Source organism: Herpailurus yagouaroundi, unplaced genomic scaffold, assembly GCF_014898765.1.
Source record: "Herpailurus yagouaroundi ecotype Mexico unplaced genomic scaffold, PumYag 203, whole genome shotgun sequence".
In the NCBI taxonomy this organism is placed as follows: Eukaryota; Metazoa; Chordata; class Mammalia; order Carnivora; family Felidae; genus Herpailurus; species Herpailurus yagouaroundi.
Window position 1 is genome coordinate 29,122,199 of NW_024412434.1, and position 24,736 is coordinate 29,146,934.

At 44.8% G+C, this 24,736-nt stretch overlaps 1 protein-coding gene across 3 annotated transcripts in view; it reads left to right on the plus strand.

The window, feature by feature from the left end:
* The window catches only part of IL2RA (interleukin 2 receptor subunit alpha), a 55,000-nt gene extending 48,943 nt beyond the window's left edge, over window positions 1–6,057 (plus strand). For all 3 annotated transcript variants that reach the window (XM_040451521.1, XM_040451523.1, XM_040451522.1), the window contains 2 exons: window positions 453–519; window positions 5,586–6,057. In XM_040451521.1, the coding sequence (XP_040307455.1) occupies window positions 453–519; window positions 5,586–5,610 (92 nt within the window). In that variant the 3' untranslated portion in view covers window positions 5,611–6,057. The remainder of the gene's footprint in view (window positions 1–452; window positions 520–5,585) is intronic.
* Window positions 6,058–24,736: the final 18,679 nt, after the last annotated feature.

Below are 24,736 nucleotides of genomic sequence, written 5' to 3' on the forward strand. Positions count from 1 at the left end.
AGGAAGGAAGGAAGGAAGGAAGGAAGGAAGGAAGGAAGGAAGGAAGGAAGGAAAGCATTTGGGAAATATGAATACTTTCAAGAGATGCTTAGGTGTTTATCATTTATCCTTGTATTTTGACGTTTCTTTCACCCATGGCAGCCCTCACTCGTGGCCTCCTTAACTGAGGCCTCTGAAGCTTTCTGAAGAGAGTGCCTGTCCCTTCACTCCCCCCAGAAAGAACCAAGCCCCTGGAAGCAAGCCTCCATGCCCTTTCCCAGCTCCCCACTGCCCCGGTCCCAGTCCCTGAGCCTCCCAGGATCCCAGGTCCCGAGGGAGCTGCATTCTGACCGGGGAAGGCTCTCCTCCTCGGGAAACCCTTGCTCACTTGCGGGGGGCGGGGGGGGGGGGGCGCCTCAGAATGCTCTGCGCCCTCGCCCAGCGCCTTTGCTGAACTGCTTCTCTGTTGACAGTGGCCGGCTGCGTCCTCCTGCTGATCAGTATCGTCCTTCTGAGCGGGCTCACCTGGCAGCGGAGATGGTGAGTCCCGCACTGTCACGAAGCCCCTGTCCCGGCTAGCGGGTGAAGCCGGTGTGGGCAGCGTGCGTGGGCAGAGATCCCCTCGCCCCCCAGCCCACCCCATTCTCCTACTAGCCAGCAGCAGCCGGGGGAGGGGGCAGTAGAGAGAGACCCGGCCAGCACACATCCCCACAGACTCGATCTCCAAGAACGAAAGCGAGGACACGGGAAAGGAAAGGGCGCTGGCACGGGCTGAGCGCCTACCGTGTGCCGGGCTTCCCGCTTCTCTAATGAATGTTCCTACTACCCACCCCTCAGAACCTTCCAAAGAGCTACAGGCCAACCCATCAGGGAACACGAGCAGGGTTGCGCGGCAAAGGCCAAAACCGCAACCTGAGCGTAGAGCCCCAGACACTTCTGCCCCCATCACTGGGCTACAAGGAGACCAGTGGGCACATCCACCTGAGCTCTCCTCTCTGCGCGCCCCCTCTGCCTGGGGCAGATGCTCACACCACAGCCCCCTCCACTGGGATGCCACCATGTGTGGCCTTAATTTTCAACCGTGGCTGCAGGTTAGAACAACCAGGAGAGATGTTTTTTAGACACCAATGCTTGGTCTACACCCGGAAGCTCTAAGAGGGGGGCCAAGATATTAGTACTTTTCTTTTTTTTTTTTTTTTTCCAGTTGAGATAAAACACATCATTGTAACCATTTTAAAGTGCACAATTCAGCGGTTTTTAGCAATGCTGTGTATATACCACTATCTCATTACACATTAGACATTTCCGTCACCCCAAAGAGAAACCCTGTACCGCACAATTCCCCATTTCCCCGGTGCCCTGGAAACCACAAACCTACTTTTCAGCTCTGTAGATTTGCCTGAGATACTGCTTCTGTTTTAAAGCTCCTCAGATCCAATGAATACATATGCATCCAGTTCTTTTAATGTTTATTTATTTATTTTGAGAGAGAGAGAGAGAGAGAGAGAGAGAGAGAGAGCGCACAAGCTGGGAAGGGGCAAAGGGAGAGAGAGAATCTCCAGCAGGCTCCACACTGTCAGTGCAAAGTCTGATGCAGGGCTCGATCCCACAACCTTGGGGTCATGCATGACCTGAGCCGAAATCAAGATACCGACGCTTAACGAGCTGAGCCACCCCGGCACCCCTGATCCAGTTTTGACAACTCTGTGCTAGGCCAGTGGTTCTCAAACTTGAGTGGACTTGTTAATCAGAATCTCCTGGAGGGTGGGGCACCTGGGTGGCTCAGTCGGTTAGGGGTCCGACTTCAGATCAGGTCTCTATCTCACAGTTCGTGAGCCCCGTGTCGGTCTCTGTGCTGACAGCTCGGAGCCTGGAACCTGCTTCGGATCCTGTGTCCCCCTCTCTCTGCCCCCCCCCCACTCACGCTCTGTCTCTCAAAAATAAGTAAACATAAAAAAAAAAAATTAGAAAAAAACAAGAATCTCCCGGAGGGCTTATTAAAACATGGGCTAGCAGGCCCCGCCCCCCAGAGTTTCTGATTCAGCAGGTCTGAAGTGGGGCCTGAAAAGTGACATTTCTAAAAAAATTCCCAGGCAAGATTGACGCTTCTCTTCCAGGCACCAAACTTGGAGAACCACTGCATAGACAGACACTACCAAGCATCAAGAGAGTGAATTCATTCCACACACAAACAAAAAGGCTCGTGTCTCCCTCGCTTTCGACAGTGGAGTGTTAGACCTACTATGTTACTCTCCTGACTATTTAGGGCATCCCTTAAGCACCACCCCCCAAGGGTGCACTCTAACCAACCTTGATATAAATTCCCCAGCAAGACCCTGAGAAGACACAGATTCACCCCCCCAAAACCCAGAGCTCTTAGATCCCATAGAGGCCCAGGCAGAGAAAGGCCAGCAGATTTCGTTTGCTGTCATATTGGTCATCAGGCCCACAATATACTCCCGATTGTCCTCGTGTGAATTAAAAAAGTGCAAATTACTGGGATGCAGAGGGCAAGCCCCCTCGGGTTATTATATTGGGAATTGCTCATATACCTGGCTGTCGACCAGCTTCTCTATGGTGTTAGCTGATTCCTAAGGCGTTCTTTTAGGATCGTGTGGCATGAAGCATGTCAAGTACCCAGTACACTGTAGGAACTCGACACGTGGTAGATCCTTGCCTCCCCTTGCTGACAAGACTTAAAACCCAGCAAGGAACTTTTCATTTAGGAGCTTAGGTATTAAAAGCCTTCAGACACAAAGTGATGACGCTATTTGGGAATGGTAAAGGTTTGGCATTTACGTTGTAAAATAACGAACAGCCTGAATCCATATGAATTTCCACAAGCTCTCCCAGAATTAGTCTTCCAGGAGACTCAAACTCATTCCTCAAACTGAGCCTTCTGCCAGAGAGCTAGTGCAAAAAAAAAAAAAAAAAAAAAAAAAAATCCCTCCTAGACTCCAATTTCATCTGATGGTGCCCTCTTGTGGCCACAAGAAATCCTACATTTGACTATTTTCACTTTTTTGGATTAATTACTAGGAGCCAGTGATAAGATCTGGTTTACACTGGCTCCTGACAGCCAGAAGCTACATTTTCAGGAATTCTGTGAACTGTCTTTAAACAGAGCCATTATAAAAAAGTAAGTACATAGACATAACTGAATAAGTTATATTAAAAACGAAGTTAATAAGTACTCTAAATTAACCACTTTCTAATTATTCTACGAGTTGGTTTGTTCTCAGAGTTATTTACACCTATCGTGTCTGTATAGAGGAATTATGCAACAAGATGGTGTGTTACCGCACCTCTCTTCCCAACCCCGTATTCAGTTATGTCGCGTTGGTAGCTCGAAACAGGGCGTGGTGGGACTATTTACACCATGGAAATAGGCCAACTTTTCCAGAGAGCTGGCTGTTAATCATTCACCAGCACCCCATGCCCACATCCTTGCTCCATGGGAGCTGTGAGCGAGGTAGGAACTAGTCAGATGTTCCTGTGGACTAAGTAAGGGCTGGTGAAAGTCTAGGACTGTACCGTCCTATACAGTAGCCACCAGCCATACGTGGATATTTAAGTTTAGACTCAAATAGATTAAATATAATTAAAATTCAGTTCATCAGTTACACTAGCCACATGGCAAGTGTTTAATAGTGCTTACTGTGGCTACTCTATTGGATAACACAGATGCAAAACATAGAAACTAGGAGTTTTCAATTCATGAGACTCACTTAGCACTGTTAGTTACTATTATTATCCCTTTTCTGCACCTACTGTCCTCCATATAGTTCAAAAAATAATTATAGAATATCTTGTATATAGATATTGGTGAAAGGGCATAAACTTGCAATTAGAAGATGAGTAAGTTCTGGGGATCAAGCGCACAGCATAGAGATTACAGTCAACAATACTGTGTTATAGACTTCAAAGCTGCTAAGAGACTAGATCTTAGATGTTCTCACTGCAGAAAAGGAATGATAATTATGTGCCATGATGGAGGCGTCTGCTAACTATGGTGGTAATCATGTTGCAATATATAAATACGACATATTAAAATATACAAACATGTTGTACACTCTAAACTTACACAATGTTACATGTCAATCCTATCTCAATTAGAAAAAACAAACAAACAAACAACTATTACAAGAATATCCACTCTGTGCCAAGCACTTCCTCGGGGCCCAAAGGTGAATACAAATGGCCCCCACTCTAAGGAGCTTACAGACTAGTAGAGGAGAAGAGGGGGGAAAATACAGATTTCAAATACAATTTCTTTTTTTTTTTTAATTTTTTAATGTTTATTTATTTTTGACAGAGAGAGAGAGAGTGTGTGAGTGCGGTAGGGGCAGAGAGAGAGAGGGAAACACAGAATCTGAAGCATGCTCCAGGCTCTGAGTTGTCAGCACAGAGCCTGACTCGGGGCTTCGAACTCACGGACTGTGAGATCATGAACTGAGCCGAAGTCAGATGCTCAACAGACTGAGCCACCCAGGCGCCCCTCAAATACATTTTCTTAAAGCCCAAGAGTGGATGTTATAGGAACAAAGAGAAAGGACACTTAACCCTACATGGGGGTGCCAGCAAGGTTTTTAGAGTTGATGGTGCTTATGGCCAGATGAAGAAAGGCAGGAGATGGATACCAGGCAGGGGGAGCGTGGGGACAGGTAAGGCGAGGTGAAACGGCATGACGACGTCCAGGAGAAGTCGAGCAGTTCTGAACACCAGGATGCGAGGCGTGTGGTGCTGTTACAGATGGACAGTGACCACGTCGTGGAAGATCAGGTCAGACTGAGGGGCTCGGACCCTATCCTGGGGCCAACAGAGAGCCACAGCAGCTTTACCTATGGGGCAAATGGTAGCACTGGCCCTTTGAACAGTCTGTCTACAACACCTATGACTGTGACATAGCTATATCGCCACACAGTCTGTCTACAGGCTAGATTTAAGGGACCAAGTAATCATGGTGGCAGCTTGATTATGTTATGATGGGATAAATCCACACGAGAGACAATGTGAACATGAGCTAGGTCAGTGGGCACCTGTTAAAAAGGAGGAAAAGAATCAAGAAATATATAAGGGGGTCAAATTATCAGGATTTTTCAGGTGGCTGGAAATGAGGGTTAAGGAAGCCAGATGGCCCAGGGATGACCCCAGGTTTTTGAGTGTGACAATGGGACCCTTAGCCACTATACACCAGGACGAAATACAAAGAGCAGGACACCCCTTGGGGGTCAGCAGCAAAGCAGACCCCATCCTGGAGTCCATTCCCTGAGACCCACTCAGCCTCAGCACCTGTAACTGCCCAGCTCTGGCTGACAAGGGAATGGAAGGGTTCCCCTGGGCTGTTTCTCAGATCTGCTCACCGAACAATGATGGAACTACCATGCTGTAAGGACCATGGGGCAGCCGGTCTGGGCTTCCAGAGGCATGGAGAGGCCTTGAGGTCGGATTTCAGGATCTGAAATGTGGGAAGGTAACAGGATCTGGGGGTGGAACTTTAAGTTAGCAGGTCAACGGGGGCTTATCCTTGTCGGCTTAGGGTGGGGATCACATTTTTCTTGGTGCAGTATTACACCTATGACTGTGACATAGCTATATCGCCACAGGAGGAAGAGTAGAAGAACAATCTAGAAAACCAGGAGTGCTAAGAAGCCAAGAACACCTCACAGAACTCGTGGAGCACAAGCAAAATCAAAGAAGTTGAACACTCACCCAAGACGCATCTCCTGTGAGATCTCCTGGGCTTTGGAAAACTCGGAAGCCACATGCCAGAGCCCCAGGTGCCTGCAACCTCATTACAAAGCCAGCTCTCTAGCGCCAATGAGTGAACTCGACCTGCTTCTGGGCAGCAATTCTAAGGTCATTGGAGGAACAGGGAGGGACAACCAGAACTCTAGGTCTTATTTTCATGTCTACATGTTCATTGAAGCTTGAGCACCAGGGGACTCTCTCCATACCATATACAGGTTAAAGAAAAGTAGCTTCATGTTCATTTCATCCATACTTCCCAGTTTAGAAATCCCAAGGAAAACCGTAGCATAGAATATAAATAGACACACACACACACACACACACACACACACACGCGCGCGCACACACACACGCACGCACACATACACACACACGCACGCACACACATACACACACACGTGCACACACATACACGCGCGCGCGCACACACACACGCACACACACACACACACGCACACATACACACACGCACACATACACACACGCGCGCGCGCACACACACACACACACACACACACACACACACACACACACTCCTTACCCCATGTAATTGGACTCTCCATTGATTGATGCAGATCCCTGTCCCAGCTTCTGGGTGATTAGCCCATTCTCCTGGCCACATTCCATAATGAACACCTTCCAAGAACTCTGAACCGGTCACTCTGAATCTTTTTGTCCTTAGCTCTGTTCTCTAAGCTAGCCTCCTTCCACTGGACCTTCTTCAATTGTGAATTTCTAAACAGAAGCCATGGCATAGTAATCTTTGGGTAACACCAACAGAGGGCAACCGAGCCCTTGGGATCACGGAGCTTCTGTATTTAAAAGGATTTTACTGGAGGTGTGCTGGAAAAGAAGGGTAATCTAAGTCCCAGGTGATGAACTGTATCCATGACAAAGCTCTACCTGAATATTACTAACACGCCCCTTTAAGATTTAGTTTCTGTGGGATTGTTATAAATGATTCTCTGAATTTGGTCTGCATGAACGTGATGTTTAGAGACAGATGCATAATGTGTGAATGTCTACATTTCCAAGTCAGTGTCAATAAAAACACTGATAAGGGATTAAAACATCCAATGTTTATGGGCGGAAGGAAAGAAGAAGGAAGTGCAAAGCAGGGAGGGAGATCATGCTGACAGAGTGTAATGTGGGAAAGGTCACCCCAGTTGTCCTCAAACTGTTAGCAAATTGGTTAGCAAATCAGAACCACCTGGAGGCCCTGTTGGACCACAGAAGGCCCATCTCGGGTTTCTGAGGAGCGGGTCTGGGGTGGGGCCCGAAGATGTCCTCTTCTGACAAGTTCCAGGTGCTGCTGCTGGTCTGGGGACCTCACTTTGAGAACCACCAGGTTATAAATCTCCATGCCCACCCACTCTCAAAAATCACATGATCAAGGAGATTAATGAAAGGTTAAAAAAGCATCCAGTTTTATTTCCGAAAGGCCAAAAAAGTGTTATTTCAAGATGTGGGCAGGCATCAGCAAACCCACAGCCAGATTACAGAACCATTTTCTGCCCTTTCTATGACTAACAAAAACGATCCCGATTTCAGTGTCCACATCCTCCCTTCCCCAAAGTACATGTTTTCTGAGTTGAGAGAAATCCCAGGCCAGAAAAAAACAAAACTTTTTTTAGTGTTATTTATCTTGAGTAAAATTGAATTATCATTACTCATTTTGGGGAGGGAGATCTAGGAGATCAATTTTTTTTTTATAATAATTAACATGTGATTTACCTTTTTCATGCTCATTCTCTTATAAGTGTATGGTGGAGTTTTCCAGAAACTACATGATACGTGATGATGTCGTTGCTCTGATGTTTACATATAATGAACTTATTACTATTGTTTATAAGAGAACTAATAAATAATATTTTTTAAATTTAATTGTTTTAGTGTCTAAATATGGTATCACTAGCTATAATGACATGGATTAAAGCTCTTTGGGCCTCAATGTTTTTTAATAACGTACAAAGGTCCTGACAAATAGTTAGTAAGTGCATCATCATTGGTCATTCCATTAATGCAAATCAAAATCACACTGAGATACCACGTCATGCCCACTAAGATGACTTTAAGCAAAAAGAATAACAAATGTCGACAAGGATGTGGAGAAGTAGGAATCCTCATACTTGGCTGGCAGAAATGTAAAATGGTGCAGCCACTGTGGAAAGCAGATTGGTAGTTCCTCAAAACTTTTTATTTTATTTTATTTTTTATTTTTTAAAATTTACTTCCAAATTAGTTAGGTAGTTCAAAACTTTTAACATACGGCTACCACATGACCCGGCAATTCCACTCCTGGGCGGATACCCACAAGAGATGAAAACCTATGTCCACACAGAAATTTGTACATGACTATTTATAACAGCATGATAACCAAATAGCCAAGAGGTGGAAACAACCCAAGTGCCCATGAATAATAAATGGATAAGCAAACCGTGGTCTATCCATACACTGCAACGTTACTCAGCCATAAAAAAGAATAAAGTATTGATACATGGTACAGTGTGGGTGAACTTCAGAAACATTATGATAAGGGGCGCCTAGGTGGCTGAGTCAGCTGAGCGTCCGACTCTTGATTTCGGCTCAGGTCATGATCTCATGGTTCGTGGGATCAAGTCCTGCATTGGGCTTTGCTCTGACAGTGTGGAGCCTACTTGCGATTCTCTCTCTCCCTCCCTCTCTCTCGGCCCCTCCCTCGCTCACGCTGTCTCTTTGTCTCTCAAAATAAATAAAATAAACTTTAACAACAAAAAAAGAAACATTATGTTAAGTGAAAGAAGCCTGATACAAAAGGTCACATGTTGTATGATTCCTTTTATATAATATATCCAGACCAAGTAGGCAGATCCAGGGAGATAAAAAGTAAGTTAGTAGTTAACTGTGGCTGGGGAGAGTGATTATCTAATGTTTTACTCAACAATCTGTGAATATGCTAAGTGCCACTGAAAAAGTGTACACTTTTTATGATTATGTGAATTTCATTTGCCTCAATTAAAAGAAACGAAAAAAGAGATCCTGTGACCAGAATATTTGCTCATCGCTGGTTCCATTCATGATCCCCCAAGAACAGTTCTCAGCTCACAGTAGAGGACCAGGGTCTACCTGAAGTTTTTATGGTGGTTTACTTTCTAAGACAGATACCATATGGTTTCACTCTTATGTGGATCCTGAGAAACTTAACAGGAACCCATGGGGGAGGGGAAGGAAAAAAAAAAAAAAGAGGTTAGAGTGGGAGAGAGCCAAAGCATAAGAGACTGTTGAGAACTGAGAGCAAACTGAGGGTTGATGGGGGGTGGGAGGGAGGAGAGGGTGGGTGATGGGTATTGAGGAGGGCACCTTTTGGGATGAGCACTGGGTGTTGTATGGAAACCAATTTGACAATAAATTTCATATATAAATAAAAAAAATGGTGGTTTACTTTCTAATATTCTATTAAGTGAGTTATTTACAAGACCCTGAATTTTTTAAACTAAAATTAATATATTACTAAAGTTTCCTGAAGACTCTCAGTATTCTATTGGAAATGTGAAATTTGCATTGCTTCCAGGAAGAATGCTGTTACTGATAAATTACTAGGACCATCTTGGGTTGGTTTTGGTTTTTGATTGGCATTCTTTCAGCTAAATTATAAATTATTGTCAGTACTTTTCTTATAAGGGATGTGTCTGATGGCCCCCCAAATGTGCTCATCATAATCAGTGTAACTTGTGGTGGGTTTTCTGACTTATTGACCGTGTACAGTGATAGATCTTTGCATCAGTTGTGTTGTTGGCTTATAATTTTCAAGTAACCAGGTTTTAAAGCACAAATGTGTTCTTTTTTAGCCGGGGGGGTGGGGTGGGTGGGGGAGGGCTGGGGGAAGAGCACAAGTTGGGGAGGGGCAGAGAGAGAGGGAGACAGAGAATCCTAAGCAGGCTCCAGGCTGTCAGCACAGAGCTCAATGCAGGGCTCAGACTCACAAACCACGAGATCATGACCTGAGTCGAAATCAAAAGTCAGACGTTTAACCAACCGAGCCACCCAGGCACCCCTGAAACACAGATGTGTTCTTATTTAAAAGTAATCATTATGGCTCCCAGTTTCCAGTCTGACATAGAAGGAACTCGGAAGCCATCACTCGCCTCCTTCCAAAGAGAAAGTCCTGAACAAAGTGAAAATCGGCAACTCTTCTTAGATCCATCAGATAGTTGAAATCTGGCCAAACCTCTACCCGCAAAATTGAACAGAGAGGCGGGAACAGTGAATCACAGTGTACCAGGAGCAGACACTGGGCTAGTGCCAAACTGACGGACTGTTGGAGGACCAGTGCAGACAAGTCCTTGGAGCCCTGCCTGGACTTCCATAAGTTTTACCTCCAGAAGACATCCAAGGTTCTCAGGGTGAAGATCAGAGACAAGCCCCCTCACGCTTTTGGCAGGAGAAGGAAGAAAGGAACCATTTTGAAATACCTTACCAAGGCCTGTCCTCAGGAGAAACTATTCTCCCAACTTTCTTGGGTTTTACTAGAATCTAACCAACTGGAGGGAACAGAAATACCCAACCCTGACCTGCTCTAGCCTTCCACATAGGAAAGGAAATTATGCAGCTCCAGCCCATCTGAGGGGGCAAGAAAAGAAGCCAAGGGTTTCTCTGGTCTGAGTGGTTCAAGTGGGGCCTCACATCGGCACTGTGGCCAGAGGACGTAAGATGGTCCTTATTTCCCTAGCCTGAGCCATGTACCCTACCTCTAGAACCAAGAGGAGAATCAACAGCCCTCATGAGTTGCCTGGAGTGAACAGAAGAGTAAGACCTGAGTGAAAAGTGGGTCATTACCAAGAGAAGGGAGAATGGATGTTGACCCTTTTCTTTGTGACTTTGCTCACAGCAAGTATTATTCTCTTGAAGAATATCCTCAACGGTCACATCAGCCATACCATTAGGAAGCTTCAGAAGAGCCAGGTCAAAACTCAGTCATGGGAATGGGAGAAAAAGTGTGGACAATGGATTTGCGGCACTGGCATACAGGAATTTTTAAGGGTGTGGAAAGATGTCTTTGACGTTCTTCCATTGACAATGTGCTAGGTTGTCCAGAAGAAACTGGGACTCGCTATCTGAGCTGCGGCAGTAAGGTCTGGAATGAACTGCACTGGGTGGTGGTGGTGGGGGGTGTTGAGCTGGCGTGGGGGGAGGTCACTGAGAAGACAGGAATGCCAGTTGACTTGCAAGTTGGACCCAAGTGATTGGAGGCTCCTCAGCCCCTCCTCTGTCCTTGGAATGTGGATTCCACTTGCCTTTCTGCCTCTGGGAAGCTGCTCCAAGGACACAGCCTTGAGACTGTGATGTGGTGTTGAAAACATCTGCACCTACTTAAGGCTCCTTTATAAACTCTTAAGATGTGGTGGGTGTGTGTGGAGATCCACCTGTCTTGCTGCCATCCCAGCCAAGTCTCATATGTAAATTCCCTTGCTTATTCAAACTGCCACCTGCCAGCCTGGACTGGGCTGCCTTTTTCTTTCCAGTCTCTTCCTGCCCTCCGCCAGCCTGGAGGCGGGATTCACATTTCACTGGAGAAGCACCAGAAGAGGCTGCAAACCAGCAACAGGTGAGCCAGCCAGGAAATGGGAGAAATGGGTCATGGGAATGAGACATCGCAGGGAAATCCTGGGTTGGTCAGTGAGCTCCATGTGAGTCGGGTGCTTATGGACTGCCGCACGAGGCTGGGGTGCCCTGAAAACACCGGCTGCTTTCAGGGGCTTGCTTGACAAACCGCACACAGTGCACTGGGTGGAGACTAGATGTCCAAGGCTGTGCAGTGAGCTGGCCTCTGCCGAGGACAGTTCTGCTGGCCACCAGTGCCCACCTCAAGTCAGAAAGCGAGAACAATCAGAGAAGGATGTGCGGGTGCCCACTAGCCTACTGGCTTCGGGGTGAGCAGAGAAGGTGGAAGAGCAGGATAATAGCGCCCTTTTACAAAGCTAGGAGGGCCCCAGATGCTTCGGATTAAGATCGGGACACTTGTTGACAGAGCCTGAGTAGGATGCTGAGAGATGAAATCCGGGAGAAAGGGATAAGAGTGAAGAGAAGGATGCTATGGTAATTGATGAGAAAATGGATAAAATGCCCCAAGCCGTCTGACCCCTAATATGAAAGAAAATTATTTTTAAACTGCAATGACCCCAAAACACCCAGGGGAAAATTTACATTCTTTCTCTGTCCCCTAAAGTTGTAAGTCTTGCCCTGTCTTTGAAATGTGAACACCCCAAGACGTAACCAAAACATTGCTCACCGAGACTGAAGAAAGGAAAGGGGGGCGTTAAGTTTATTTATTTATTTTGAGAGAGAGAAAGAGCACACAATCAGGGGAGGGGAAGAGAGAGGGAGAGAGAGAACCCCAAGCAGACTGTGCGCTCAGCACAGAGCCCGGTGTGGGGCTCGACGCAGGGCTTGAACTCAGGAGCTACGCAATCACCACCTGAGCTGAAATCAAGAATTGGCTGCTTCACCGACTGAGCCACCCAGGTGCCCCAAGGGAGAGGGAGGCTTTTTCAAAATGCAGATTACTGTAGGAATTCCCAGAATCCAGTGCACACCCTCCAAAAGGTCACAGATATCAGTAAAAGGCTTTAGCTGTGGAACTGGGTACCCGGTTATTGGCCAGAGATTGGGAATGAAAGCACTGATATAGAAAGTTGGAGGTCTGTGGAAAAGAAATATTAAAAAAGAAGTTTTATATGTAGTTGAGCTATGATTAGCTGAGCTATGAATAAAGTAGACTTACATAAGCTAAAAAGAAAACAGAGTTATACTATCAAAAGTACACTGGTACAAAATTAGAAAAACAAAATTTCTTTCTGTTGAAAGGATAAAGTTTTCTTTGATTATTGGCTTGCTTTTCTTAAGAAATTGTAAACCAAGGATTTTCTTTACCTTTGATGTAACCTACCTGGGAAACAAAGGCTCCGTGTTTTGTCTTTATCAGGTCTTTGATTACTTAAGAAACTAAGTCTTCTCTGTTGGAAAAGCCAAGTTGTTTACAACTATGTCACTTCTGATTATATGTTCATTTTCATGAGAAGCTCTGTCAAAGAGGAAGTGATACTAAACTTTCTTTAGGGTATATTTGTATGAAATTCCCCGAACTCTGATATGTCCTAGCATAACCATATCTATAACCATCTATAACCTAGTACAGCCAGGTCTAGAACCATGGCCATTTGTACGTCTTTTGTCATTTGCAGACACTTACTGTTTTATCTGATGCTTTGGCAAAAAGCATTCTTGCAAAGCATTCCTGACAGGTTTCTGATAACTAAGATTGATTTGCCTTCATGTGGGAGATATGATAACAAACCTTCCCAGCAGTCCCCCAAGGCTACCTGCATAGCCCATCCATATGCATGGGGTAGTACTGGGGTACCTGTTCCTATTCTCCCCACATCAGTGAAATGGGCCCATTACATGGATGATATAACGTTACCATGTGAAGACTTGCCTCTGATGCAGGACATCCTGCAGGCTTTGCTGGAGCATCTCTGAGACAGAGGATGAGCATTGAACCCACAGAAAATTCAAGGCCCATTCACTGTAGTAAGGTGTTGGGTGTCATCTGGCCAGGTAAAACACCTGTTGTCCCAAAAGCTGGGATTAATAAGGTGCAAGCTTACCTGGCCTCTGGGAACATGAGAGAGGTGCAGGCTGTCCTAGGGATTTGGGGGGGGGGGGGTTAGTGGACTTTGCTTCCCCACCAGGCACAGTGTTCCTGTCCCTTATGCTGCCTGGCAAAGAGAGGGCACATGTGGGACATGGGATCAGAGTAGCAAGCCACCTTGAGAGGGCAAAACTAGTAAAACAGATTAAAGCTGTGGGCAGCTCCTGAGCAGGGCTGCTGTGTGAGTTAGATGCGTCTGTGACTCTGGAAGATATGGTCAGGCACTGTGGCAGAGACAGCAGATTGTGCCCCTGGGACTTTAGTCCCACCTCTGGAAGGGGACAGAAACCTGAGCTGCCCCCACAGAACAGGAGCTCCCCTCTCACACAGCAGCCAGTGCAGCGGCCAGGGAGCTGAGCTCAGAGTGGTCTGGCTGGTGGTCACCCAGGAACCCTGGCCCATTGCACCCACGGCCCGTTGCACTGACAGCTGGGTGGGCTGCTCTAAAGGGACTGACCTTGTGACTTGGACAGTGGAAAGCAGAGGGGTGGGTGATCGTGAATAAACCCTTGTGGGGCCAGGATGTATATGGAAAGACATTTGGGTCCATCTGCAAGAGTCTAAGGCATCTTGACTGTTTTTCATGTCCGAGTTCACAACAGACACGCCCTGGCAATCAGGAAGCTGATGCCTTAGCTCAGGTATGAGCCCTAGCTACTGACTTGGGTGCATACTAAGAGTGGCCACTGCAATGCCCAGGTAATATAACCTATTGCCCGAAATTTCAAAATGCCCTTAAAGTATAGTGTCTTGGTTAATGTAGTAACAGCATGTCCTGTATGTTCTAAATGATGCCCAAGGCAACACCAAAAGAATCTGGATCCAACTTCTGGGGAAGATGGCAGAGTAGGAGGATCCTGGGCTCACCTCATCCCACGGATACACCTAGATAGCACCCATGTCAGTGTAAATCACCCAGAAAACACCCCAAAGACTAGCACAACAAACTGTCCACAGCTAAATGTGGAGAAGAGTCCGCATTGAAGAGGGTAGGAAGGGCACACACGAGGTCAGGAGCCAACCAGACCCACAGGACTGTCTGCAGGAGTCAGGGATGCTATGGGTGCAGAGAGGGGAGAGGAGCAGACCCCACAACAGGCACCCCAGACCTGAGGGACCCGCACTGGGGAGACAAATCCCCATAAAATTAGGCTCTGAAAACCAGAGGAGCCTAACTTCATGAATTCTTACAATCAGTGGGACTTAACATGTAGAACTTTAAAAATCTGCAGGCTCAGCTCTGGAAGAGCCAGAGGGTGATAGGAAACTGAGTCCCTGCCCTTAAAGAGACAGCACAACAAATACCCCTGCTAAGATACAGCATAGAAGCAGCAGTTTGAAAAACATATGGGAAGGAGATGTATTTACTAATCTCAGAGCATGTCTTAAAGAGGCAGGGATCTTTGGAAGACTTCTCCAAGAATAAAAGAGCTAGGCACCTGGGTGGCTCAGTCAGTTAAGCATCCGACCTGGGCTCAGGTTATGATCTTGCAGTTTGTGAGTTCGAGCCCCGTGTCGGGCTCTGTGCTGACAGATCGGAGCCTGGAGCCTGCTTCAGGTTCTGTGTCTCCCTCTCTCTGCCCCTCCCCCACTCACATTCTGTCTCTGTCTCTCTCTCTCTCTCTCTCTCTCTCTCTCTCTCTCCCCTCAAAAATAAAAACAAACATTAAAACAAAAAAGAAGGAAAAATAGCTGGAGGGTACCCTTTCCACCCCACCCCCACTAACCTAGATACAGGGACACCTGTGGGAAATAGCACAGCCCAAACACTCTCCACTCAGCTTGCCAATGGCTTGCTCCACCCCCACATCCTTTTGCAGACCTGCCCCCTGCATCCCAGCCTGGGCAGCATTTTCCTGTGCTGCAGCCCCCCACCTACAGCAGACTAGATCTGTGATGACCTTGCTGGCACCACATGCCCCACACCTGTGTTTTTCTGTGGATCCCCCCCCCCCCCCCCCCGACAACATGCTTTTGGCATGAGTCCAGCCAAAACGGCACCACAGGCCTGGTAGTGTGCAAGCAGCCCAGACAGGACCCAGCACCGCTCCAAGGTGCTCCCTGCCCAAGGGAGAGGGGAAGACAACCATGCCCACCAACTCAACTGCAGCCCCAGCAGTGGGCTCCGGGAAGACGTCTGGTCTGACTACAAGCCCACCCACCAATGAAAGCTTCTCGGGACGACAGGGGGAGAACCCCTGCAGCTCTGGGCTACCACGGCTCTGGCAAATGATGGCCTGACTAAGCTCAAGTCCAAGGTGGCCCAGACTGGCCCACCAACAACACAGGGACCAAACCCTGCCCACAAAATGGCAGAGAGCCACTGCAGACAACGGGACTGAAGGCAAACGTGGCTCAGCCACAACAGCAGGACACGGACGACACACGTGGGAGACACTCCTGAAGTTCCAGCTTCCGGGGAACAGGGGACACTGCACTGCAGGGCATTAAAGGACCTCTTCTTCGTAAGGACACTACTTTCAAGAGCGATATGTAGCTGACTTTCTAACACATAGACACAGGTATAGAGGGTTATACAAAATAAGCAGATAGGAAAATATGTCCCAAATGAAAGAACAGGACAAAGTCACAGCAAGAGAGCTAAAGGAAACACAGATGAGCGATATGTTTGATAAAGAATTTAAAGTAATTGATGGGGTTTTGGAGTGGTGGGGGAGCGGTGGTTGGGAGCCAATGGCCAAGGAAGAATTCTTGACGATGTCTTTGGTGCAAAAAAAGGTGATTTTATTAAAGCACAGGGACGGGACTAATGGGCAGAGAGAGCTGCACTGGAGTTGTGAAGAGTGAGTGGTTATCTACTATGGAGTTGGGGGGGTAAAGTCAAGAGGAAGTTTCTTAAAGGGTTTTCCATATGCTAAAGACTCACAGACTACTGGAGCCCTAGCTATTGTCAAGGTTGTTTTTCCTTCAAGCAAAGCATTAACATTAAGACAGTAGGGAGTTCCTGGAAATTAGGCTATTGATAAGATATTTATAAACTGATGGAGATTATCAGTTTAATCATTTGTTTTCTGTCCTTTCCTTTGTTCTTGGGCAACCTCCATAGAGCCTGAGGAATATCGCACCTGGGGTTGGGGGGGTAGCGGTTTGTGGGGTGTCAGCTTGCTTTATGTTCCCTCATCAGTAATGATCATAAAGATACTCACCAAACTTGAGAAAAGAGTGGAGGACCTCAGTGAGACCCCTAACAAAGAGATTAAAAAGAGCCAATCAGAAATAAAGAACACAATAACTGAAATTAGAAATATACTACAGGGGGAGAACCTGGGTGGCTCAGTTGGCTGAGCATCTGATTTCAGTTCAGGTCATGATCTTGCGGTTAGGGAGTTGGAACCCGGCATCAGGCTCTGTGCTGACAGCTCAGAGCCTGCAGCTTGCTTCATATTCTGTGTCTCGCCCTCCCTGCCCTTCCCCTGCTCACACTCTGTCAATCTCTCTCTCTCAAAAATAAATAGGGGCGCCTGGGTGGCGCAGTCAGTTAAGCGTCCGACTTCAGCCAGGTCACGATCTCGCGGTCCGTGAGTTCGAGCCCCGCGTCGGGCTCTGGGCTGATGGCTCGGAGCCTGGAGCCTGTTTCCAATTCTGTGTCTCCCTCTCTCTCTGCCCCTCGCCCGTTCATGCTCTGTCTCTCTCTGTCCCCAAAAAATAAATAAACGTTAAAAAAAAATTAAAAAAAAATAAATAAACATTAAAAAAAAAGAAATATACTACAAGGAAATAAATAGTAGACTAGTACACTGGAAGCAGAAGAAAGGATCAGTGATCTGAAGGAAAAAGTAATGGAAAGCTAAAAAAAAGCTGAACAGGAGAAAAAACAGTAATAATGAAAATAGATTAAGGGAACTCAGCAACACCATCAAGTGTAATAACGTTCACATTATAGCTCCCACAAGGAGAAGAGAGAGAAAAGGAGACACTTTGTTTGAAGAAATAACTGCTGAAAACTTCCCAAATCTGGGGAAGGAAACAGAAACCCAGATCTGGGAGGCACAGAGAGCCCCCAACAAAATCCACCCAATGAGATCCACACCAAGACACAATATTTAAAGTGGCAAAAAGTAGTTGATAAAGAATTTTAAAAGCATCAAGAGAAAACAGTTATCTACAAAGGAAACCCTATAAGGCTATCAGCAGATTTTTTTTTTTTAAGTTTACTTATTTACTTTGAGAGAGAGAGAGAGCAAGCAAGAGAGGGGCAGAGAGAGAGAGGGAGAGAGAAGCTGTCAGCACAGAGCCCTCAATCCCAAGAACCTTGAGATCATGACCTAAGCCAAAATCAAGAGTTAGAAGCCTCACTGACTGAGCCACCCGGGAGCCCTATCAGCAGATTCTTCAGCAGAACTTTGCAGGCCAGAAGGGAATAGCATGATACATTCAAAGTGCTAAAAGAAAAAACCCTGAAATCAAGAATCTTACTCAGCCATAAAAAAGAATAAAACCTTGCCATTTGCAACGACATAGATGGATCTAAGGGGTATTATACTAAGTGAAATAAATCAGAGAAAGACAAATATCATATGATTTCACTCATATGTGGAATTTAAGAAAACAAACGAACACAGAAAATAGAAGACAACCAAAAAACAGATCCTTTAACGATAGGGAATAAACTGATGGTTACCAGAGGGGAGGTAGGCAGGGAGATGGGTCAAATAGGTGAAGGGAATTAAGAGTACACTTATAATGATGTGTCACCGGTAACGTCTGCAGTTGCTGAATCACTGTATCATTCATCTGAAACTAATGTAACACTGTATGTTAACTGGGATTAAAAGCAAAATGTGATGTGCCTCTCTCCCACATCTGTGCTGAATGAAACTTTGAGAGAGAGCACCTGTCTTGCAACAGCAAGTTTCCACGTAGAAGCTTTTCTGTGAGCCTGGATCGCAGTGTGAAATCCCAGAGCAGGGTCTTAGGCAAACTGTGATAAACATACCTTGAATAAGAAACAAACTTGTATTGTTATAAGCCACTAATAGGTAACGACTGTTTGCCACCGAAGCCCAACCTGCCTGATTCTGATTGATGTGCTACCATGCAGAGGTACATAGAAATTGTAGCTTTTGTTTATTTATTAATTTTTTTTTTTGAGAGAGAGAGTGAGCAGGGGAGCGGCAGACAGAGGGGGACAGAGGATCCAAAGTGGGTTCTGTGCTCACAGCAGCGAGCCCAATGCAGGGCTCGAACTCACGAACCGCGAGACCATGACCTGAGCCGAAGTAGGTTGCTCAAACAACTGAGCCACCAGGTGCCCCGGTATTTAATCCATAATGAATCAGCCTCACCCACTAGTTGGCAGGAAAGTTAAAACAAAGTAAACAAAATATCCTATCCAATTTAAACAATTCCTGTGGGCAGTGTTCAGCCTCTTTTTAATAAAAATGCTCAGTGTCTCAAATATCCTCTCTCCGCTTCTTGCCCAAAGATGGTTTGCAGGCTCATTCAACTTCACAGCCATGGGAAAGAGTCAGGGTCCCCAAAATCCACCCTCTGCTTTCTCCAGACCCCCGTACTGATTGCCCAGCTGGAATTTTCAGCTGCAGCTGTGCCGGTCATGAATTGGGCCCCTAACTTTCTAGGTGTGACCACCACCCCGATATCTCCTCCCTGCGGACCTGGATTCACCTCTGTCCTGACAAGCTTCAGAGACCATTCTGGGGGGTCTGAGACCCACCTAAGCTGTCTGGGCTTCCCTCACGACACTCAGCCCGCTGGAAAGCTTCCCGGCCAGACGGTGACGAACTTCTGCATCCCGACTGAAGAGTCTCTTTGCTCCTGAAACATGACAGCCTGGGTTGGGGGTGGGGGGGGGCGCATATGGCTGTGCCTTACGCTGGTGTGGGGACAGATGAGGAGGCACATCTTACATAAGCCCCAACTGAGAAGGCAGCCGGCCTTCTTTCCTCGGAATCCCCTACATCTGACCCCATCGTGACCTGCCTCCCTCTCTACCTACCTTTGCCTCACCAGGTCCTGGACAAGAAAGGGACAGACATTCCCCCTCGCCCAGTTCATGGTGTCTGCACTTCACATATAAAACTCTAAAAAGCAAAAAATAAAAAATAAATAAATAAATAAATAAATAAATAAATAAATAAATAAAACAAACTCTAAAAAGCTAGCCACCAAACTTAACAATATGCTAGACAGGGCATGGCTGGTAATACTTTCTCAAGAATATAACCTGGCCAAAACCCTATTTAATCTCTCACTCCAAAATCCTTTTTGGGATAGTTTGTGAAGCACACAAGAAAAAGTGTTTTACACTGTTTTTACAATTTTTGTTTTACAAAAATTGATGTAACTTCCTGGTATTCCATGTCTGCATTTGTAAAGTGTAGGTATTCACTTCTTCGATGCCTGAATGAAATGTCTGTATGCAAAAAATTTAATGTCTTTGACATCTAGAAAGTACTCAATGAGTGGTGGCTATGAAAATTATCAACATTAGTGATGATGACGAATCAAGATCAGCTATTTATGGTGTGCATGGGTGGCTCAGTCAGTTAAGCATCATACTTCGGCTCACGTCATGATCTCATGGTTCATGGGTGTGAGCCCTGCATCAGGCTCTGTGCTGACAGCTCAGAGCCTGAAACCTGCTTCAGATTCTGTGTCTCCCTCTCTCTCTGCCCCTCCCCCATACACGCTCTGTCTCTCTCTCAAAAATAAATAAAACATTAAAAAAATTTAAAAAAATTTTTAAAGCTTGAATGCACCCCTACAATATAACTCAGAACTTTTACTCCTAGAATAATTCTAAGAGAAATTTATAAAAATATATATGAGTATATTCTCTGTCTATGAATTTATAGATATTTATCTATATAAATTCATAGAGACAAAAACATACATATGTATATACATATGTAATATATATAGACATGCATATATAATTTATATAAAGACACATTATAAATATGCATACAATATATACATTTGTATGTATACATGTATAAATATATATATACACACAATACATACACACACACAGTGTTTTTACACAATGTTCATAGCAGCTTATTCATAATTACCAAAAACTGGGAACAACTCAATGTCCATCAATAGGAGAGAGAACAGATTGTATATACAATAATGGAATCCTACCCCCCCCAATAAAAAGAAACAAAACACTGATATACACAAGATAAACTTCAAAAAACACTATGCTGAGCAAAAGAAGCCAGACACAAAAGACCATACACTGTATGATTATATTTAGATGATTTCAGAACAGGCAAACTAATGTATGATCAAGGAAATCAGAATGGTGTTGCAGGGATGGGGGTGTGTGTTAGAACTGACTGGGAAGGGACATCAGAGATCTTTCTGGAGTATTGAAAATGCCCTATGACTTGATAGAGGTTTGGGTGTGTGCATTGCTCAAAATTCATTATATAAAGTATTTATCAGCTAAAAATGTTAATCCTATTTTGGATATCAGAAGATATCACCATTTTTCATTAAATCCAAGATGCTATCAATTGTAAGATTCATCATTATTTTATGTACCAGAAAGAAAGAGAAAGTAAGAAAGAAAGAAAGAGAGAGGGAGAGGGAGAGGGAGAGGGAGAGAAAGAAAGAAAGAAAGAAAGAAAGAAAGAAAGAAAGAAAGAAAGAAAGAAAGGAAGGAAGGAAGGAAGGAAGGAAGGAAGGAAGGAAGAAGGAAAGGGCATTACCACTAAAATTACAACACACCGTAGTCTATAAAATGCATCTGCTTTAGAAATGTGAAAAATGCGGGGCAAATGTATATTTTAGAATCAATGACTTTTGGTCACTTCATCTTTTCTTTGCATTTCTCCTATAACAATCTTAAACTCGCATCTCCCCACTCCCCATGAAATGTGGATACCCTGGGCCAACAAAGGTAAACACTGTAGTCTCAGAAAGATGACAGAAAAACCCATTAATTATTTTCTCAATCCTATTCCTGTCAAAAGGTGTATTGATCCATAGTTCTTAACTTGTCTAGGCTCAAAGTCCTTAATGGTTAAATGATGTGGGCTTTTCTTTCTTTCTTGTTTGCTTGCTTGCTTGGTTATTTTGTTAAAGAGGCAAGAACACACTTCAACCTTGACTTTAAGTCAAAATTGTTGTCCTCACTTTAAACTGAACTCCATAATGATGACATTTAGATTCCTCTTGTGGAAATCTCTCTAATGGGTTTCCTTTCTGTGAGAAGTAAGGGAGATGATCCATTGTCAGAAATACCAAATGAAAGCTGTGCTAATTAACAATAGGTTTACAACCTACTGGAAATATGTATGACCCCCCTCCCCCCGCCAATGGAGTCCCAAACCCTTAAACCCTTCACTTCCTATTCTTCTCCCCCTCTCTGTTTGGCAGGTTTATTTTCCCGGCTTTGCAATGAGCAGATGCCAAAGAACACAGGGAGCAAGAACTGAAAATCTCTGTGTCACTTCAGGGAAGGTACATTTGTCCCAGTCAGACTGCTTTGCTTTTTTATTTTTTTTTTAGACGACTTTTTTTTTAAGTTTTATTTTTGAGGGAGAGATTGAGAGAGAGAGAGAGAGAGAGAGCACCAGTGGGGAGGGACAAAGAGAGAGGGGGACAGAGGATCTGAATCGGGCTCCTTGCTGACAGTAGCAAGCCAGATGCAGGGGTCCAACTCACGAACCCTGAGATCATGACCGGAGGCAAAGTCAGAAGCTCAAAGGACTGAGCCACCCAGGTGCCCCCAATCAGACTACTGTTTGCCTTACATGGGTACGGGCGACATCCAGGTAAGGCTGGAAGCTCTGTAGTATCAGCCAATGGGGAGCCAGAGGAGGGACTTGTGTGCTAGGAGCCAATGAGGAAGCAGGGGAGGGACTTGGGTGCTAGGAGATAAATTGTCTGCTGTAACTGCCTGGAGTGTGCAGACACCTGCTCTTGCAAGAATGTTGACTAAAGAAGCCTCACCTCACTGTGCTCTGAGTCTCCTCGTCCCTCCTTTGATTGGGTCGGTGGGCTTATTTCTCACACTGATATTGTTGCAGGATTCTTTACCTCAATACCTGGGGTTCATTGTCTCCCTGCTTGGAAGAATGAAGAGGTGGACACAGAATAAAGTGAGCAGCAGGCAAGAATTTTATTAGAGTATAAAATCAGAAAGTAAGAATAGTATGATGGCTCTCTTCACAGAGAAGGGACTATAGATAAGGGGCTTTGTTTCACAGGGTTCGGTCAGCCCCTCTCCTTCCCCTGTTCCTTCTCAGGTTCTACTGTTATTGGCTAGCTGACTCTAAATGCCTCATCATTCATTTTTGATTGGCTCATTTCCATTGTATCAGCGGTGGTCTAGGGCCATACCGTCTTTGTGGGTCATGCCTTTTATGGTCTACTTATTTTTAGTCAGGTCCTTTATTTGTCAAATTCCTGAGGAAAACCTGAGGGGGAGTAAGTGGTGTCTGTCACATTCTTAACAGGACTTTATGCCTGGGGGACTTTGCTCCAGGTCAGATGTTCCCCAGAAGGAATGTTTTAAAATATGTGTTTTTCCCCATGCAGGGAACTTCAAGTCCTAGCCTCTCCATTTCTGCCTGCTGAATCCTATCTTTCCCTATCATAATATTTTATGAAGAATTTGTGCATTGACTTGGTGAAAAACATGCTTCTCAATTTTCTTTTCTTGTAATGCTTTTGCTCATGTGGTATCAGGGTAATGGTAGAACTTTGTTGAAGCCATCAGTGCCTGGAGTTTCTTTGTGGGAAGGTGTTTAACTAACTTCCTTTGATAAATGTAGGTATATTCAGGTTCTATATTTCTTCTTGGGGTGATTTTTGGCAGTTTCTGTCTTTCGTTGAATTTATTCATTTCATGTAAGTTACCAAATTGTTGCTCTTAATATTTCTAATTATCCTTTCAATGTCTGTGGCATCTGTAGTGACATGTATTTTTTAACTCATATTATCAGTAATTTATCTATTTTGTCACTTAAAAAATCAGTCTGGCTATAGGTTTATCAACTTTATTCCTTGTTTTTAAAAACTACCTATTATTGTCCTTGATTTTCTCTATTGGTTTTCTGCTTCAATTTCAATGATTTGCTGATATCTTTATTATTTCCTTGATTCTGTTTACTTTTACTTTTATTTGCTCTATTTTTTCCTTCCTTTAAGTGGAAGTTGAGATAATCAAGTTGAGATTTTTCTTTCTCTTTTTTATTTATTTTTTAAATATTTAGTTATTTTTGAGAGAGAGAGAGAGAGCGAGCAGGAGAGGTGCAGAGAGAGAGAGGAAGACACAGAATCTGAAGCAGGCTCCAGGCTGTCAGCACAGAGCCCGATGCAGGGCTTGAACCCACAAACCGTGAGATCACGACCGAGCTGAAGTCTGGTGCTTAACCGACTGAGCCACCCAGGCACCCCTCTTTGTTTCTCTTTAATACAGGCACTCTATATGATAAGTTTCCCTCCAAGCTCCACATTAGCTGCATCTCACACATTTTGAAATGCTGTATTTTCATATCACTTAGTTACACATTTCTATCTCATCTTGTGTCTTCTTCCCAGACCCACAGATCATTTGGAAATATTTTGAATTTCCAAATATTTCAGAATTTTCAGGTATCTTTCTGTTAACGATTTCCACTTAAATTATGTTGTGGTCAGAGACTATAGAGAGTATGGTATGAATCCTTTTACATTTATTGAGGTTAATAATAAAATCTTTTTTTTTCCTGACCCAGAAAATGACCTATCTTGGTGGAATGTCCCACGTGCATTTGTAAAGCATGTGTATTATCCTTTTGTCAGATGGAGCATTCTATCAACATCGATTAGGTCTAGTTGGTTGGTAGTATTTTCAGCCTTCTGTGGTCTTAATATTGATTTTTTTGGTCTAATTGTTCTATCAGTTACTGAGATAGGAGAGAGGGACTGCACTCTAATCATTGTAGATTTATTTCTCCTTTCAGTTGCTAATGTGTTTTGAAGCTGTTATTAATTACTTTCACATTTAAGACTGCAGTGTCTTCTAGGGGTGCCTGGATGGCTCAGTCACTTACGCGTCAGCTTCGGCTCAGGTCATGATCTCACAGTTTGTGAGTTCGAGTCTTGTGTCAGGCTCTGGGCTGATGGCTCAGAGCCTGGAGCCTGCTTTGGACTCTGTGTCTCCCTCTCTCTCTGCTCCTCCCCAGCTCATGCTCTGTCTCTGTCTCTCTCTCAAACTTAAAAACATTTTAAAAAATATTTAAAAATTGTAGGACCCTTAAGAATTATGCTAAATCTACTCTGCCTATGCTCTATAAATGTGACAACAAAACCTGGGTGACAGCACATCTGTTTACA